This window comes from Stegostoma tigrinum, chromosome 11 (assembly GCF_030684315.1).
Source record: "Stegostoma tigrinum isolate sSteTig4 chromosome 11, sSteTig4.hap1, whole genome shotgun sequence".
In the NCBI taxonomy this organism is placed as follows: domain Eukaryota; kingdom Metazoa; phylum Chordata; class Chondrichthyes; order Orectolobiformes; family Stegostomatidae; genus Stegostoma; species Stegostoma tigrinum.
In genome coordinates this window covers 81,773,483-81,793,643 of record NC_081364.1, presented here as the reverse complement: position 1 = coordinate 81,793,643, position 20,161 = coordinate 81,773,483, and the positions used below count along the sequence as shown (strand labels likewise).

At 39.8% G+C, this 20,161-nt stretch overlaps 1 protein-coding gene across 1 annotated transcript in view; it reads left to right on the top strand.

Moving 5' to 3' along the window:
• Window positions 1-18,782, top strand: part of LOC132210161 (ral guanine nucleotide dissociation stimulator-like 1) — a 43,576-nt gene extending 24,794 nt beyond the window's left edge. Inside the window, exons 11-19 of the mRNA XM_059649584.1 lie at window positions 1,118-1,195; window positions 3,907-3,984; window positions 9,124-9,317; window positions 9,940-10,067; window positions 12,189-12,404; window positions 14,425-14,528; window positions 15,316-15,394; window positions 17,855-17,941; window positions 18,504-18,782. Coding sequence (XP_059505567.1) covers window positions 1,118-1,195; window positions 3,907-3,984; window positions 9,124-9,317; window positions 9,940-10,067; window positions 12,189-12,404; window positions 14,425-14,528; window positions 15,316-15,394; window positions 17,855-17,941; window positions 18,504-18,629 — 1,090 coding nt within the window. The 3' untranslated portion in view covers window positions 18,630-18,782. The remainder of the gene's footprint in view (window positions 1-1,117; window positions 1,196-3,906; window positions 3,985-9,123; window positions 9,318-9,939; window positions 10,068-12,188; window positions 12,405-14,424; window positions 14,529-15,315; window positions 15,395-17,854; window positions 17,942-18,503) is intronic.
• Window positions 18,783-20,161: the final 1,379 nt, after the last annotated feature.

Genomic DNA, 20,161 nt, shown 5'->3' with positions numbered 1-20,161 from the left:
AGTCAGGCACTTTCCCAAGTCAGAGACCTGGAATTAATCCTGAGCTTATTCTGTCCAGATCTTTAACTAAACTCAGAACTGTTAAAGGGGCAGGATAGAAAAATGATTTTTTTTTCAGCAAAACAGCCACTGGTGACTAATCTGACCTTAAGCTTCAGTGAATTTGAGCAATGACAAATTCCTACATGAGTGCTCCGAATCAAACTTTGAGTTACAAGCTGTGCTTGTGAGAGTTGAATTGTCAATAGTCTGTAAAGAGCTTGTGTTTCTTTTTCAGAGATGAGGAAGTTAAACTTAAATCCTCTCTTTTGGGATGTTTATTGTCTGTCCCAGTGCAGAGGTTCTTTATTTGACATCTTTACACCTCATCTACCGACTCATTCCCCCTCTCAGCCAAAAATCCCAATGTTGATAAGAGTGCCAGAAATTAACATTATGATAATATGCACAAGTAAAATGATTTATTTGGTGTTTTGTGACCAGTTGCAGCTGTGAAAATGTTGACATGTCACACTGTGTGGTGGGTAGAAACCTAAGTTTGTCAGAAACTGAAAGAGTAATTGACAAGTAAATTTGATGTGACGTCAGATTAATCCTGTTGTATGGTATTTGGGATCTAATACTGTGAAAGGAAACTGTTGGGATTTGCTGTAAGATTATGTCAGGGTTGCCTCAGGAAGATACCCCAATTGGCAGTGCAGTGAGCACCAATCCAGACAATAGCAATCACATGAAGCAACTGCTTGACTGCTTCTGCAATGTTTGGCTTACTTTGAGAGATGGGATAATGTTGAATTAGCATAAAGCTTTCAAAGCTTTTCAATGGTAGATTGAATTTTCCTTGTCTTTCAGTATCAAGTTCTTGCACAGCGCAGGAACGGCTTTCAACAAGGGTGAAATCCTGAAGAAATGGTTTTCTCTCCTTATCGCCCTGCTCTGTCTCTTCCAACCCCCACCCCAGCACTGCCTCAATATGAAGACCTGTGGGCATCCTGTGGAAGTCAAAAGAACCCTCTCTCAAGACTGTGATTTTTTTGTGTTGAATTGAGTTGGATTTAATTCTGGATGAGTTTGCCTATTCTAAATGACTTAATTTGTCCTCTTTGATCAATTGCAGTTCTGGAAATGTTGACAGTGCAAATGGTGAGGAAAATGGAAGTTGTGGTTCTTCAGGATCCAGCGAAATAATTGCTAAGTAAGTTTAACTGCATGCATGACAAAGTGAATCATTATTCAGAATATGACAAAGCGGTAGGAAATAGCTGGGGAGCTAGCAGTTTGTGCAATGTTGTACAGCCATCAAATGGTAATAGCCCAGAGACAATGATTTGATAATGTTTGTACCAGCTCTCAAAGAGCGACTTGCCTACGTTCACTCCTAAGTCCTTTTACTGTGTAATACTGCGAAACCTCTCCTTTCGAAAATTGTAGTTCACTTTTGAAGACCTCAATTGAAGCTGCATCCACCACACTATTAGGCAGAGCTTTCCAGTTTCTAATGATGCTATTTTTAAAAAAAATCCTTGTCACCATTGGTTCTTTTTGCTGATCATCTTAAATCAGTGTCCTTTTCTTCTTAAACCTTCTGTCACAAGGAACCGATTTTGTTCTTATCCATTCCAACCAAATCCCTTATAATTTTGAACACTTTTAAAATCACTTCTTAGTCTTCTCCAAGAGCAGCCCAAGCTCCTTCAGCCTCTCCACAGGGCTGTCTAGTTTGTCATCTCTGGTAATATTTTTTGTGAATGTTTTGTGCACCCTCTCAAATCCCTTCCTGAAGTGTGGTTGGTAAATACCAGAGTTGAGGGGAAATCAGGAGGCTTTTGTTTAATCATGATTAGTCAGAACATATTTGTTTTTCATACAATGCTCCAATTTTTAAAGTTCAGAATCCTGATGATATCTTCAACCTGCACTACCACTTCTATAATTATTGTGCACACACATACACACACACTATCGATCAAATATCAGACATGGATCATTTCAGGAAGCACCATATCATAAGGTATTTATTTTGGCTCCAGAAAAGAGGAAGGAACAATCCAGAATAATTTTGATTTGGAGGAGGTCCAACTTCAAAAGGAACAAGAAGGCGTTTGCAGCAAGTAAGTTTGAACACAAGTTCAGGGAAAACTGCAATGAAACAATAGTCTGTCTTACAGCAGGAGGTTGTTTAGTGACAGTGTCAGAATGTTCCCACAAGCAGGAAAGAGTGGCAAATGGTCCAAATGATGAGGATTATTGATGACCCCAATGTGTACCGAGTTAATTATAAGTAGTTCAGAAGGGAAGTGTTGAACTAAATGATGCTGGCAGCTAATGTTAACAGGGAATCCGAATGTCGTCCTCCATTGTGAGCAGTGAAAGGGTCGCAAAAGTGGGGCTAATGATCATAAATCCACTGTTTAATCTTCACAGATGTAAGGGCCTGGCTGAGATACTATTCAGAAGAAGTTGATGTCCAATTCACGATGAAAAGTAAATAGTTGAGACAAGGATGAGCTGAGGTTGGACAGCATTTTAGAAATGTGAAAATAAAACAACTGCAGATGCTGGAAAACTGAAACGAAAATGGAAATTGCTGGAAAAGCTAAGCAAGTCTGGCAGCATCTGTGGCGAGAAAGCAGAGTTAACATTTTTGAGTAATTTGAGCCACTGAGCTTTTACAGCAATTTCTGCTTTGATTAGAATGGCTGGTTGTCCTTGGTGCTGGTAACTCAGAAGGAAGTGAATTGTAGACAACTGAGGATACTGAGAAAGAAAAAAATAGCTTGAGGCTGCAGTGGCACTTTGCACAACAACCTAATGCTGTTTGAATGCAGGGGTGGTATCAGAGGACTGGAGGATTACAACATGTACTATGTTTATGTTCAAAAGTGTGTGGATAAATCCAGCAACTAGATTTATTTTATTGGTGGGACAGCATCACTGGAACTGTAATCCCAGTCTCAAGCAAGAATACTTGGGGAGCATATGGGCTAACATTTTATGCTGACTCAGAAATCTTCACCATCTGGTGTGTAACCTGTTTAATAAAGCCATCTGATGGAGGCTTGTAATTAGGAATCTTCAATTTTCATGGGTATATTAATGGATTTAACCGAAGATGAAAGGGTTTGCTTGAGGTATTTTAAATTGTTCTTCATGTTCAGTTGCAGCTGTGAAAGCGTCGAGTCTGAACACTCCGAATTCTGATGAAATTCAGAATTTCAGTTCACCGGAGAAGGGAGCGACAGTCAAGAAGTGAATTTGATCCAAAATGTGACCATGTTATGCTTCATTTGCAATACAGTAGTGTGTAAAGGGAATGGCTGGAGAGCTGGTGGCCATAGGTTGGATAATCAGAAATCTCTTCATGAAGGCAGAGATGTTTCCATGCTGTATGACTCTGTAAGACATACCACAGAAACAAAAACACGGATATCATTCCAGATCATGGCACATCGATGAAGAAACAGCTTCTGAGTTCTTTGCCTATTCTCTCCCTAATTCTGAGGAACAAGCAATACAAAGCACAAGCAGCAGTTGCATGTGAAGGTGTTGAGTTTATCTCAGACTGAAATTTATGGACTAATAGCAAATGTAAGCTATTGAAGAAGTGGCTTCACTCCTTGCACCTGCTCCTTTCCCCTGTTACCACCAGCCACCACCACTGCTGGCGAGCTGCTTTGGCCCTCAAGGGCATTTCTGGTAAACTTCCTGAGGAAATTTAAAGAACGTATTCACTATTTGATGCAGTTTTACATTTAGAGTGTGACCTTGTTTCATAAAGTTAGCTGATCACAGCTTGGGATGCTGAATTTTGAGACTTCATTTTTTTATTTTACGGCTGGCAACCAATTGTAGACCTAAACACCATTTTAATTTGCTTTTTCTTTTGTGGTTTATGATCAATTGCAGAAGCATAGACTTCAACAGATCAAACTTTCTAGAAGAATATAATTTCAGTCCTGCAGAAAAGGAAACACTAATGAAAATGTAAGTTTGATTTGACATGTAGTGAAATTGTATTTTCAATGTGAAATTTAAGAATGTGAGAAGAATTGCTGGAGAGCCAGAAAGACCTGTAAAATAATGTAGAGCCTTTGTCATGAAGATATGAGGCACCCAGAACAGGATGGCAAACAGCACTCCAACCCATAACAATCACATTCAAGAAGCTAAACAATTACTGAAAGAATCACGGACACTGCAGTTCAGGGACAAAAACAAAGTTGTTGGAAAAGCTCAGCATTTCTGGCAACATCTGTGAAGGTAAGAACGGAGTTAATGTTTCAGGTCTGGGTGACCCTTCCAGTTCTGAGGGAGGGTCGCTGGACCCGAAATGTTAACTCTGTTTTTGCATTAAAGAAGCTGCTTGTCTTGCATGTCCAATGATTGCATTATTCCTAGAGATTGGCTTGTAAATATTTTTCAGTGTAAATCATCCAAAATTCTTTGTCTTTTGGAATTGTTTGTCCTACATTATCACGCTTTTGTGGTTGTTTATCTCAGATTGTCATTAGTCTAGTTTGTGATAATGATGCATTATTGCAGGAATGGTTTTCCTCTTCACACCACTTTATTAGAAGTTATCCTGCAAACTTCCTGTGAATAGTTGAAACCGAATTATACCGCTATCTAGAGCAGTAAGATACTTGGCAAGTGGTTTGTTTGTGGTGTCCTGACTTTGGTAGCCCTCCGACTCCATGCTGCTGTTGTACGTTTTGCACATAATCGACCTTGAATTAATACTTCCTGAATCTATGAAATCCAAATAATCTCGTGAAATCATTTTTCATGTTTGAAGTTTGTCAACTAAGTGCTTTCAAAGATATTTGACTGTAGAAAGCATCGCATAAATGCATCTCTAGCTGGAATTCTAGTTATTTTTGAGCTATACCAGATTGCTGAGGTTGTTTTACTGCTCTGAATAAGATCAGATTACCTACAGTGTGTAAACAGGCCCTTCGGCCCAACAGGTCCACACTGTCCCTTGAAGCATCCCACTCAGACCCATTCCCCGAACACGAAGGGCAATTTAGCACACGGCTGATCCACCCAGCCTGCACATCTTTGGACTGTGGGAAGAAACTGGATCACTTGGAGGAAACTCACTCAGACATGGGGAGAATGTGCAAACTCCTCACAGACAGTCACCCAAGGCTGGAATCAAACCCGGGACCCTGAAGCTGTGAGGTGGCAGTGCTAACCACTGAGCCACCATGCTGCCCTGCATGTCACTTTGGCAGCATGGGGTTAAAGATGGGATTATTCTGGTTTGTCTGGCCATTCGATTAAACTCTGTGCTTTTTGATTAAGACGAAAGAACATTTATCCAATAGATTTGAGTGCTGGACTGGACTTTGGGACTTTAAAGTTTGAAATTCTTATCTTTATATATACAGTGATTTATTTTCTTTTGTACATGGTTTGCTTATTCATTTATTTTGTTTTCTTGAGTTGATATTGTTTGTCATTTTTATAATCAAGAAAGCCAATGCCTGAAGGGCCCAGCACAGATAAATTACTTGTGAGCAAATACAAAGGCAATTTTTTGCAGTATTGCATTGAGAAAAATGGTCAATTTGAGGGAGTGAGGATTTTCAGGGAATATTTTTACTTCAGATGCAATAGCAAGCGTTCACAACTGGGCTGCACTGAAGTTTGAAAGAAAGCTCAAACAATTTATGAAAAATGCAGCAAAGGAAAAATCCCTCTTGTTAATCAAACAAATAGGACACAGTTGGCCAGGCAGCATCAGAGGAGCAGGAAAACTGATGTTTCGGGTCTGGGCCCTCCACCAGAAATTTTCTAAAGAACGTTCCAGACCTGAAATGCCAGCTTTCCTGAGCCCCTAGCCTGCTGTGTTCATCCAGTTCCACACCTTGTTATCTCAGACTCCAGCATCAGCAGTACCTACTAACTCAGAACACAGTTGGGATGCCTTGTGCATTGCTATTCACTCTAACCCACCCAGTTGTCTTTTTGGGTAAATGAAACAAAGTTTTAGAAATCTAAGCCACAGGGATTAGTGGTTATCTGGACATTTTTCTCCAACACCTAGCTATTCATGTTTGGATGAACACAGCTAAATGTGGATACCAAATTGGTCCTGATTAATTTCACAATATTCCTGTACTAATGTCTGAAGAAACATATAGGGATGAAGTGTATGAAGGAACCTAAATTATCCTGATCCCCGATTGAGGACAGTGTAATCCTCATGAAAGTAATGTGCTGGTTTGGCATGTTATTTGGTATGTTAATCTCCTTTTGAATTCAAGTTTTTTGGGTTGAGTAAAGTAGAAAATTATCATTTTTGTTTTCTACAGGATAGCAGCTTACAACCTGTCAGTTTGACATTGAAGAAAACACAGATATTTCGGAGGTTGAGTAAGAGCATGGTCAAAACATGGTTTTAAAGGAATATCTTGAGTGAGGGCAGAAGAGGCAGGAATATATCCAGTGAAGTTGTCATCGATGAAACAATTAATCTCAGATGCGCAAGTGGCCAGAATTGAAAAGAAAGACAAAAGTGCACCTGTACATAATTATTTCAATTCTGGAATACTCTAATACTTTAAGAATACACTTCTCTCCAGTGCCATTGCAATCTAAGTTTATGTTGTGCTCGCTTTAGGAAATGATCCTTTTAGATGGTGGAAGGATGATAATGAGTAATTAAATGAAATGATGTTGTACACTGCAGCTGATTAGAGGTTTCAGATTACTCGGTCGGGATGTAGTAACTTGTTAATGAATCTATTGGAAACAGAGACTTTAATTCTAGTGGGACGACAGAAAAGTGTTTTGGGTCAAATTTTGGACTCTGCACAGTACTAATTAAGTTCTACCATCTTGTCAGCAGGGTGGAGGCTCTTTAGCTCAGCAACTTATTTCCCAGCCACGAAGGCTTTCAGTAGGATATGGAATTTTTTGGTTTTGTGATCTTTTGAATTGATTTTTCTTTCTATATATTTTTGGAGGGTTACTGTTCGAGTGTTTGTAATGTGATCGAAGCATTTCTGAAAGATTCAGGACCAAATGAGCCCAGGCAAATTCCTTAGGTCACGTTACCAGTGTGTTTCAGTTAGTCACTGTTTCCGAGAGGTGACATAACAAAGAACATTTCCACAGCCTTGTCTCTCCATCTCTGCAATTTCCTTGTGTCCACTTCAGACGTTTCTCTTTTTTCCTGTCCAGTTTCACTTTTTTGCCTATCCCAGATTATGTTTGTCCTGTTGTTACCAGCTATGGCTTCAGCTGTTTAGACTCTAAAATCTGAAATGCACAGTATTTCTCCATTTTTTAAAAAGCTGATTAAAAACTTCACCTTTTATCAAGCTTTTCATAATTCTTCTGACCTCACTGAAAAACAATCTCTTGACATTTCCAAAAATGAGTCACTTCATTTCATAATTTGCCATGTTCACTAGTTAATATCATTCAGCACCTTAACAGTGTGGGCCAGCTGTGTTTTTGAATCATTGCAAAAGAGTATGACCTGTGCCAACTGACCTGAAAGCAGATGAAGTCAAAATAGTCCCTCCAGTGTAAACTATTTCTAAGTTGTATATCTTTCTCAAACAACAAGAGGCTGCATATGGCACTATGGCTGCCTAGCACTTCCTACACCAACCACTGTTTAACAGGAATGGAGCTGGTAAGGTCTGAGTGAAGCCCCAATGTCTGTGTGTAATGTTTCACATCATATAATTTCTGTGCAGTAATGATCTATTATGAACGGACTCAAATAAGTGATCAACTGTTTCAGTGTAGGGCTGCAGATAAGGAAATTCCAAATTAAAAACTAGAACAGCACTTTCAGTGTAAAATATTCCATGTAAATTGGGGATGCTAATCAAACAACTGTTTACTTTTTGGAGTCTTTGGAACGTCAAAGGTTTCTTCTGCCTATTGCATCATAGACCATAGCTGCAACTCAGTCCATCTCCCAATTCACAACAAGACTCATCATTCTGATGTTTGCTGGCCCACGTTGTCTCTCGGTTGCCTAATGTCTGAACTTTAGATTTTTTTTCAAAAAAAACTTTCAATTCTTGTGTTCACATCCTTTCATGTTCTTATTTTGCTTTTGTCTGGAATTATTTTAGGTCCCAAACTTTGCCTGGTACATTTCTGTTTTGCCACGTCCAGTGTGCTGTGTACTTCTTATTTTTTTCATCAGCCCACCACCGTTAGTGCTTCTTCCTGCAGATGTATAGTTCCTTCCTCGAGACATCACCATCTCTCGCCTTTAAGAAACTCATGAAGAGTCACTATGACCAAATGTTTGGACACCTGTTTGAATATCTCCTCCTTTGTCAGTTTTTGTCTGGTTAATCTGCTGTGAGGTGCCCTGGGGAGTTTTTCTGTGCAAAGGGTTTGATTTCAGTGGTGTGATGACTTCGCTGTGCCTCTGACATCTTGTTGCAAAAAAGTAACCATTGATTTACCTGTGAAATAATGCTACGTGGCCTCTCAGTATTAGCCAGGCAGTTAAAATAAGTGAATTGAAAGCTGACTATGTTGGAGTATTTCATTATTCATCCTCAGCTGGACCCAATTTATCCATGTTACCGAGGTATCCAAGTACTGGCAATGCAACTCCCAGAACAAAGACAAACAAATCATCATTATCCTTGTGTTTTTCTTTGTTCATCTGATTTGTCCCATTTGACTTTTATAAAGAAGATTTTTTGTTAAAGCTCACTTTCTCTTTACTAGCAAACTCTAAACACCAAGAGGTCCTGCTGGTGTAATAAGTAACCTCAGACACATGTGAAATCACTTTATACGTGAGCCTTAAGCTTACTTGTGCAATCTACATAGAAGAAAACTTGGAAACATGGCCAACTTGCAGTTTCCATCCGTGGCCAGCGTAATTCGAACTTGGACAGTCATTTCTTCATCATTGGGTCAAAGTGCCACACAGCCACCCTCTGATGGCACAGCAGGATCACCATTGTCATGTGCACTGCAGCAGTTCAAGATGGCAGCTCATCTCCTGTGTGAGCACGATGACCCCGTATTCCAACTTTAATCTATTGCATTTACATTTGTAGAATTAGAAGCTTTTTTTCCACATGTTTTGCTTCCCCGATGAACAGATATAAACTCTGACTTTATTTCCAGTGCTATACCTGAAATTCTCGAAATCTGGCTGGAGGAGTCTGCCGAAGACTTTCGTCAAGTTCCAACTTACTCTTCTCTCCGGAAGGTACTTTCCTACTTGAACCAGACAGTGCCGGGGTCAGATGCTGAACATCGGGCCCAGAAACTCCTGAGTCGGTTTTTGGCGGAGGAAACAGCGGAGAAAGAGATGTTCAGTAAGATTTATAATTATGTTGCAAAAATGTGGTTTTAATTCAGGGTGCCTCCTTACAAGTTTGTGTGCGGCTTGCCCCTCTGTCTCAGGATTTAGTTCATTTTGGTTTCCTTTGACAAGCTTCAAAATTACTTCCAAATTTTTGGGTAAACGAAGTTAATTAAAATTATTGCTCAGTGATTACCCCTGTACTACATGATGTACAAGACCAAATTCTGCATAGAATTGATACTTTAATATGGTCCGATAAGACCCAGCAGCATGTAATGCGACTTTCTGGACAATTTCCTTTTGAACTGTTGCCGTCAATGACATTTTATTTTATAATCTGATGTAATAAGTTTGCAAGTTATTGTGAAACAATAGATTGTGATTCGGAAGATTTCCTAAAGCTAGAAATTGGGATGGGAATCTGTCATTAAATACGATTTCTTTTGCAATTGAGATGCACCCAACAAGAGGATTTCAGTGCAATATTTAATTTCACCAAATCTAGATTTAGAAGTATGAATATTAGATAACTATTGTAAACCAATGCATGACTTCTAGTCAGAAGTTTGTGAGATATTTTAGAGCAATGTGAACTTTGGGCACAAAATAAATGTCTATCTTCACTTGCACAGAAGGCTACCGTAGAAGAGTTAGATTCTATATTGGAGAAGAACACGACCAAACCATCGAACAAGTTGATGAAAAGCTCCTGTCCTACCCATCACGCTTCATTGCAGAGCAGCTAACTTTTATGGATGCTGTGAGTAAACAGGAATCTGGGGCCCAGTCATTCTGAATAAGATATTTCAGTCAGCAGTAGGCATCTGAATCTCTCTGTATTGTTTAATGCTATTACTGCTCCATCAGTCGTTATAACTGAATTCCCTTCAAAATGCAGTCTTCCAAGATGTTAAAATGTGTTGTTTGACGTGTAACTTCAGTATCTCGCTTGAAATACCTGCCAACTAAAACTTCAGCACTTGTCATTTGTTTTGAATGAACGTCATGTGAAATAAGTGACCCGAGAGAGCACTGAAAATCCTTTGTAACTTAGTGTTGAACCTTTACAAAATGAATAGTATTTCAGGGTAAAAGTTTAATTGTTTCATCATAACAGTCACTGTTTCTTCAAGAGTCCACTGATTTTGTTTGAAGTATCCAGTATGGCAATTTTGTTGTTTTCCCAGAATCTTCTGGAGTGGAATCAGCCACGGGGTATTCCAGTCTCGTCTGCAAGGTGGCTTGATGTCTACCTCTAAAAAATGAGACTCGTAGTTGCTGAATCAAAATTTGAGTTATGTCAAAGTCTGATCATAGGCTTAGGCTTGAAGTGGAAGTTCAGTGGTCTGTATGTCAGCATTGGGTGTGACTCTAGAATGTAAGTAGTCCTCTAGGTCTCAAAAATCCCAAGCATATGTTAGTGTTCAGAACAGGGGTGCAGCGATCTCATCTGGAAGTGACCACTTTGTCAAAAGTAGGTTTTGGTTATGGGATAAGAGGTAATGGGAACTGCAGATGCTGAAGAACCCGAGATAACAAAGTGCAGAGCTGGGTGAGCACAGTTGCTCCTAAGATGCTGCTTGGCCTGCTGTGTTCCTCCAGCTCCACACTTTGTTATCTCAGTTTGTTAAGGGGCAGCTGCTTTTCTGCACAGAGTTCCAAAGGTAACTGTCTGTTTTCACTGCAGTTTCTGTTGCATATGTGTATGTATATACCGACTGGCACTTAGAGTCTAATCATGTGACATAATGATGACAACAGCCATTTTTGGTGGAAAGCAACCTCATTGGGTGTCTGTCGAGGAATATAGCTGCTTTTCTTTTGTTGAATCATAGAGATCTGCAGTGAGGGCTGTGAGTCTTTTTTCAAATCAGCGGTTTTTTTGATCCTCATTGCCAGTTCTTTTTTTTTTTCCTTTACCGCACAGGTCCAGGGGGCTGAAGCATTAAACAGCAGGAGTTTTATTTTGTAGTTTACTGTCGAGGCAGCAGGGTTAGCCTAAGCTATTCCTTGCCGAAAATGATCGATGACATCATTGTGACGTGATCAGACTGTTAAAAGTGAGAGCCCACCATGCTTGCATAAACATGCAACAGTTTCCCACTGGATGGTTTCTGAGCATTCCATTCTATTCCAACCTGTCACAGCCAACTCTGGCTTTGAAAGTGATGAGACTGACAAATTTCTCCATTCTGAATGAGTTTACGGGGATCTGAAGGAACTATTTGCCGGTTGTGTTGACTTTCACTGTTGGGGCATAATTGTTGATGGGAGTTGCTCATCTTGAAGAGGGAGACAGAAGGACATTATGCAACCTGAATGGCCACTTGACAAGCTTGGACGTTTGGCAATATTCGTGTTCAGCATGAAACCAACAGTGGGGAAGTGTCGACATTGAGATCTGTTGAACCAACAGAGGGCCAGGCTGCCATTGTGTTCTGTCAACCTGCCTTGGTGCGAGAAGTAGACATGATGCAGGGCCGCTATACTGATGCCCAGCCTGTCTAGCCTGTGGGCCACCAGGGCTGAGCATCTGTAGCAGTGACTATTGCCAGCAGAGCCGTGCATTGATGGTGTGCGTGGAGCCAACAGTCGGAGTTGGGTGGAGATAACTGGTGATTTTAAATCTAACCTACAAATAGGAAGCAGATGACTGAAAATTCGAGGGTTTTGATCTGTCTGAATAGCCAATGTGCCCTTGTGCATCAATGTGAGTATTATGTAGCCAGTCGTTGACAATATAGCATGCAGTTTTAATGTACAATTGCAAACTAGCAGGACGAATGTACCCATGGATGGACAAATCTTGTTTGTCGTTCATTGCTTAAAACATGGCATGACTGACACCTTTAACCTTTGTTTCCTTTTTATTTTTGATCAGGATCTTTTTCGCAAACTTGTGCCCAGCCAATGTTTAGGGTCCATCTGGTCTCAACGAGGGAAGGAAGCAAAACAGCATCTGGTATCAACCGTCCAGGCCACCATTACACAGTTCAATAATGTTACAAAATGTGTCACCAGCACCATATTAAGACCTCAACAGCTGAAACCACGGCACACGGCTAAAATCATTGAGAAATGGGTTGATGTTGCCCAGGTACACTATTCATTATTGGTTTTTAGCCTTTGTGACATGTTAAAGTCCACAGTGCATGAAACAACCATGGTGGAAGAGAGCAAGCCATGAACACTATGTGTTGATATGTCCAAGGTTTGAAAGCCTCTTGAATTGGCGAGCAGAATACTTTTCTGAATAAGAGTTGAATGCTTCATGGAAAATCCTAGCATTCATAATTTCTGTAGTGCTGGCTGCTAATAGTTCTTGCCTCAGTTTACAGTTGCATTGAAATATTAATGTATTTTTTCTAATCAAAAATATTTATGTGGATAAAAAAGGCAAACTGATTTCAGATTTTTACTGGCCCTTCAAAAATGAAGTTAGTTATTGGGCATTACATAGTGTTATTTGCCTCCCTTCCAAGCTGTAGTCAGTTTACGAAACAGTGTACATTTTATTCCCAATGTTCTGCATTCTGTGTGCCCACATGATGGCCCTCCAGTAACTTGCCTGGTTGTCTGTTTCTTATGTGTTTGCCAAAGGAATTTGTCTCAGCATGTTAGTCAGCAATCGGGACAAGAGTGAGGAAGGGCTGTCAGATCTGATGCCAGGTTTGTACTTGTCGCCAACATGTGGCATTCCCACTCGTATATTTGGAAAGGATCAGGATAGGAACCGAGTAATTAACTAATTAAGTAAAGGAAGTAATTGATTCTTACTGATTTTATAATCCAAAATTGCACTGGATTTTGCAACAAAACTGTACTTTCAATGTATTTTCCCGTATACACGTGACAACAAAATATTCATTCATTCGTAAGGTTTGAAATGAAAGTTCACAATAATTCTGTTGCCAGCTAATTTAGAGAAGTCTGGTTTGGGTCTTGGCAACACTGCCTGCATCAGTTTTGACTCGTTTAGAGTCTTGAGGCATTAATGGGACCTTGATGGGGATTTGAAAGTCTGTCTCCAGTTTTACAATATGGAGCAGTTCAACCGAATGTAGGTTGACTCCCAGTAGTAGACATGGATGAAAGAGTTGCTGACATATACACTGGTGCTATCAAAGGCTATTCTGAAGAGGAATCACCACCTTACTTTGATCACTTGGCTGACTTTTCTAGTTCTGATTTTGCGTTTTTACAATAGTTGGCAAGGAGTGGCTTCCATGTTGAAGTGCCCTCCGTTACTTCCATTTTACTGCAGCAGCTTTATTTCCCTGAAGCCGGAAGACTCTGGGCTGGAGAACCTACCTGCTGGCCTTAATCAGATAAGGCTCTTATGATTATGGCAATTGACGCACCTTCAAAGAAATCCCAAATGGTGTGATCACCCTGCCCCTCCCTGGCCTTCCTCCCCAAGCAGAAGTGGCTTTGAGACCTGATAACAAACACTCGCAGGCTTCCTCCTCATCTCCACCACACCCCAAAGTACACATTTGGGAGGTTTGATTTGATCCAGTTTTCTCCCTACCTCCAACAGGTTGGCGGGGGGGGGTGGAAACAGATGAAGGACATTCAGCTGCTAATCTAGGTAAGATTAGTTAACTCAGTATCAATAACGTAGTGATTCATAAAAGTAGACCCAATTTCCTGATTTGTCTGTTTTCCCTCGAATGAGTATCTCACGTGACTGGTCCTGCCCTCCTATTCTGTCAGATAATACAACCTATCATTCATTTATGAGCTAAATGTGATGGATATAACAAAGATGATTACCCCGCGTCCAGCCCCCTACCTTCGCTACTTCTACCACTCAGATGTCCATGTCTCAATCCTACTCATTTTAAGCTCCCCTTTGGTGTCAGTAATCATATCTAATCAGTCACAGGCTGCCAGCAAGTGAACTGAAAAGGTTGTCTCAGAGGGATACAAAACTAATATCAAGGTTTGAGTTGCCAAGAATCATGGAATTCTTTCCCTCAAAAAGTTTGTTTGTTAATGCTGTTATTTTCTCAGCTAACATTTTTCTGATAGAACCTTTTTAAAAAGTCTGAGGCGTTGGGTAATGGGGAGTCACTGCTTTTTCCACAGAACTCACGGCTTTTTTACTCTGACAGGAATGTAGGACTTTGCAGAATTTCTCGTCAGTGCATGCAATTACCACGGCATTGCAATCGAATAGTGTGTTCAATTTGAAGAAGACTTGGGCAGCCGTGTCAAAGTAAGTCATTGTTCAGAAAGAGCCTTCTAATATTTATTTAATAAATATGAGGTAGGAAATTGCAGGTTTGACCTCCAGGTTTACTTGCACAAGTGATCTTCACACGCTCGGTGCATTAACAGGATTACCAGAGGCACTACAGTGCAATCCTAACAATTGGCTAATTGGCAGAATCTTTCATTCTTTCACGAAGGAGCGAAGAGTTAATTTGTTTAAGTGGAAAAAGAAAACTGTTTGGCAACTTGAAATATTTAACTATCGTGTTCCAAAACTGATCTGCTGTTGGATGTAACGTAACACAGTTTCCTGTGGATATGCTGTGATGGGGTGATATAAGGCGGAGGTTTGTATGGGATGCTAAAATACAAAGACAACAATTATTTTAATCTCCCAAGAAAGCACTCTATAACACTTTGAAGTGCACACCTGTAGTTTATGTTCGTGTGCCTCAGACCATTTGATCATGGTTGTTTTTTGTAGGCAGCTTGGGAATGAAATCTCTCTTGCTGCAATGAGATTCACGAAAACGACTGCACTCAAGAGCTTTTGCGGCACAATGGCAGTATCCCCATCCCTGGGTTGAAACAATCAGGGTTCAAGTTCTACCTGCCCCAGAGATTGCCAAAACATTTCTGAACAATTTGGTGAAAATACCTATACTTATTGTAAAAATGCTTCACTGCCGTTCACTCTCTGTATTACTTGCTCATTTGTCAGATTCCGTATCAGCTGTTTGTTATCTTGACTCTATTCTGTCAAGAGTAATTTGTCTCATTCTCTTGACTAGGAGCAGTAAGATAACATTTGAAGACCTTTCAAACAATGAAGAAGATAACTTTATTGCAAGTAGAGAGCTGCTGATGGAGGTAAGGTGTTGCACTTGGCCCAGTGTGACTATATTCAGGGCATGATCAATAGTTTCTAGTAAAATATCTGCAATGAACTCAGTTGGTGACTGAATGCATACAGATTCTGTCAATCAATACTGCAACAGGAGTATATGTATTGCAATCCAGGTGGTCTGGCTTGGCTCAAGTCTTCCAAGATTGTTTTGTCATGATTCTTATAATTGCTGATGATATTGGAGTTAACATTTTAATCGACATCTAATTTGGTTATACTGCAGTGATGCAGCCTTCATAGATTATCTTTCTCAGTGTTCATTATCTTGGAAATTTGAACTGAAGCAATGTCTAAAGTGCGATATGTGCCAATTTCTTTATCTTTTGCTTTGTACACTTCAAGGGCCTTGTAATTAATAAAAGCCAAGGCAAAACACTAAGAGATTTAACTGGTTCTCATAAGTGTTTTTTGCTCAATTACCATGTCTTCCTTTTATTGTTCTCTGCAGTAAGAACTATTTGCTGCGTAGGAATGGAGAGATATTCATATCTCTTTGTTCAGTATTTCAGACATCAACTATCTAGTTTCAACTAGCTTGGACGAAAACTGACAAGTTTCTAGCCATTCCTCCTCACTCCTTTTATCGTGCTCTTTGTCCACTCATTTTGCTCCTGAATTTGACAAAATAACAAAATAATTGGTCAGATATAAATATTTTGGTGCCACTTTACCAAACTAGTTGTCCAGCTCAGAAAATAGTCAACGTTTTCTTATTCTCGAAATCATTCTTAGATGGAATTGAAACACTTTTAAGCTGGTATTTGAAGAGGGAGAAATGCAGTAATCATGCTAGCATGTTGTCAGTTTGACAGACACTCCATTTTTCAAACTGCTCAATGTTCTAGTTGCAGTGAACGATCTTTTTACATTGCTTTCCAGATGTTTGCCCCAGAATTTCTACTGCCCTGCTGTCACACTTTGTTTATTGTGTGTTGTGATTGGTGCACTGTACAGAATTTCAACATATTTTTCTGATCTAGATTGAATCTAAAAGTAGGTTTGCTTTTATAATCAAAAATGTGTGCTCTGCATGATGATTGTTTTTGTGGTGCAAAATTCTGTAAGTATACAGGGGAAAATGTGAGTTCATGATTGGACAGTTGTATAACTTCCATAAAGCTTTCTCCCAGATTATGCAGTGAATTACAGTGCATGGTTTGCGAATCTTTCAGCATCTTACACAAATGTGCTTTGGCAGTGGTGCAGGGCACCGTAATAGTTCTTGCTGTGTGTACATTAATGTTCAAGACACAAAAGCTCCAAGTGTGAACAGCAGGTTCACAGATGACACAAGAATTGGAGCGGTAGTAAGTAGCAAAATGCCTTCGTTTTGAGGCACACATTGTTCCAGCTGTGGCTCAACTAATGTTATTTACAGTTCCATCATTACCCCTTTGCTGTTATATTCAGGCAAGTATCCAATATTTTACCAACTTATCCACAGGTCCTCCTGCCTTCAAGAATATGTTTATGCACACACCAAAGTCCTTCTGATCCTCTGTCATCCAGACCCAAAACATCAACTTTCCTGCTCCTCTGAAGCTGCCTGGCCTGCTGTGTTCATCCAGCTCCACACCTTATTATCTCATTGAACATATATTCTCCTGACCTATTAGACCCCCAAAATGCTTCACCTCACACATTTCTGGATTGAATTCTATTTGCCTCTGTTCAAGCCTTCTAACCAGCCCATATGTGTAACCCGAGAGACTAAGGCTTTTTGCTGTTTACAACCGTCCAATTCTTGTGTCATCTGTGAACCGGCTGTTCATACTTGGAGCTTTCGTGTCTTCAACATTAATGTACGCACAGTAAGAACTATTACTGTACCCTGTGGTATGCTGCTGGATGAAAGCATCAAGTTGCCGAAAAGCCCTTCAAAAATCACATTTACTTCCTGCCACAAACCCAATTTTGGCTCCAATTTGCCAATTCGATGTATCTCCTAGGCTCTTAGGTTCTGAACCAACCCACCATCTGAGACCATTAAATTATTTCTTCGGGTAAGAGAGGTGTGTAATGAAAAGACATTGAGAAGAATTATATTCTTGAGTTTAGAAAAAAATGACGTTTAAACTTGTTGAGACAAAGTTTTGGAGATCTGGTGAGGTAAATTGTTTTTATCTTCAAGCGAAATTGCACATTACGTAGAAAATTTCCAATCTCCAAATGATGAGGTTACACAAATATTGAGTTTGGTTTCCAGTTCACAGATGAGGGATCAAACGTTGAACTTGCCTGGCCTTTATAGATCTAACTTTGCATTCCACTGTATAACTGTCTAAAATTTTGAGTCCTAAATTTTGATTCTAAATAGATTTAGTTGTATGATCAAGGTAATAAATAAGACATGGAGTAGTAATTTTGAGAAATAGGACAATGAGTTCACAATGGATTAAACAAATTCACCTCTCTTTTTGTAGGATATCATTCAGGGAATTGTGCCGTACCTGGGAACTTTCTTGACAGAATTTTCAGCGCTGGATTCGGCTTTCCCGAATTACCATTCAGTAAGTCTCTCTTACAAGATTTGGATTCCTTATTTGCTGATGAGCGCTATTATTATGGTTTCATTGCAAGCTGCTTGTAGATGAGAATCAAAGCAATAAAAAAAATGAATGAGTTTGATTAATAATCCCAATCAGAATAATTTGATGCTTTGTGCTGTGAATCAAACAACTTGTAAACAAAGGAACATGCAAATCACTTTGCAGTTAATTGAATACGGGTTTAGTTTTTCAAAAGGTTGGATAAATTGCACATCATTTTTATTCTGTACAGGTAAATTGGTTACCTGGATGTCACTGCCTATTGAGCAGTTGAACAGCTGAGAATGTCTTCAGCTTGGTACTGATCTACTTGACTGGAGCAAAGGGCTCTATGTAGCGTCCAAGATATGACCTGGTGGTATGACAGATCATTTGTGATTGGCCTTTGACGATATACTAAAATGGAACCAAGTTTACAGAGCTTGTATTTTACTTCTGATCTTTTAAATTTCATAATCTTGTAGTACTGTTTGACCTTTGTACATTTGAATTAATTTTCTTTGTCCTTGTCTATCTCTTACAGAATGGCTTGATCAACTTTGACAAGAGACAAAAAGTTAGTACTGAAAATTGCACTGTACAAAATGTTTGGAATTGTATGAAAGGGGAAAAGCATGCTTTTCAATCTTGTGCTGCTTTATTTGCTTGATGGGGGTGTAGGGGGAGTCCCCAACAGCATCCTAAATGTATATGGTCACTAATAAATCCAATAAAGAATTAAGGAGATGCTTTGTTGCTCAGAGCAGCCAGAATGCAGAAGCTGCTGCTACCAGGACTCGTTGAGAGGATGAGCACAGATGTATTTGAGAGAAAGTTAGATGTCAGAAAGGGCACAACGGCATATTTAGAGTTTGAAGCAAGGTGGGAGAGGTGTATAGATCAGCATGGAGCAGTTCAGTCAAATAGCCTGCTTTTGCGCTGCTAATGTGCTGCAATTTACCTTTGAACAGTCACAGCCATGTACAGGATTTGCTAGGCGTTATGTGAATGAAGATGTTGTTCAAATAATCTCAGTGTCATGGAAGTTATTTCATTATTGAAGACACTGGATAAACAATCTCTCCATATTAGTATTTTCCTTCATATGAAAGGCATCATTTCGTCATGGGATGTCAGAAATTGAGGGAGTGCACCTGTTTGGATTTTCACTGACTGGGCAGTATGAAGAGGGTCCCACCCAGACCCATTCCCCATGTCTAACTCACTGAAGCTAAATATCCCTGGGCACTACGGGCAATTTAGCATGGGCAATCCACCTAACATCTTTGGACCTTGGGAGGAAACCAAAGCACCCAGAGGAAACCCACTCAGATTGTATTTTCACCTTGTACTGCAACATTCAGCAGGCAACCTGACAATATGAATTTGAGAGGAATTTGACCTTATGGCAAACAATGAATTCTTGCTTACAGAGCTGTAACTTGAGGTCCCTATGAATAGAATTGGTTCCGATCAGAAGCAGCTGATGCTGAATTTGCCAAACTGGGCCATGTGATGTAAAATCAGCTGGGTGGCAAAATAGGCATCCAACGCTGTGTGACTCCAATTCACCAGCTCGGAATGCAATCTGTCAAATGGCCCGCCATTTGTCGTGGCTGATGTGGATGTAGTGAAGTGTTTCTTTTCACTGACCTGTTGAAAACTGGCTGGCACTTTACAACTTGGCAGTAACATGTTGTCAGCGTTTGACTTAGAAAGGTCTGCCCCTTTTTACATGTCAAATTGTGACGAGATTCAACCAAGAAGCCACTGTGGTTGAAAGAAAATAGTCCAGTAACTTCGAGCTGCTCATGGTCCATTCAATTTCATGGTGGTGCAACCTTGAAAAATTAACTCAACATTTTCACCGTCTGTCTTGGTATCAGTTACTATAGATCAGCCACTTATTTTGTACTTGGCAGACTTCCTTTTGCTTGGATGAATGATCTTTCATAACATTTCTTGTCTTCACCCTCAATCAGCTTATGGTTCTTAAGTGAATCTTTTTTAAAAATAATCCATCTTTGAAGCACTGTTTTGGGAATTAGTGTCCTGAAACCATCCAGGATAATCTGTACAGAAATTTATCCTTGAAAAGTCACATTTGTGTCATTTATTTCCAAAGCAGAAATATTTTTGTGACATGATGTACTGTGCACTTTGAATAAAGTTATTGATGCTGTTCAAAATACCATGGACTCG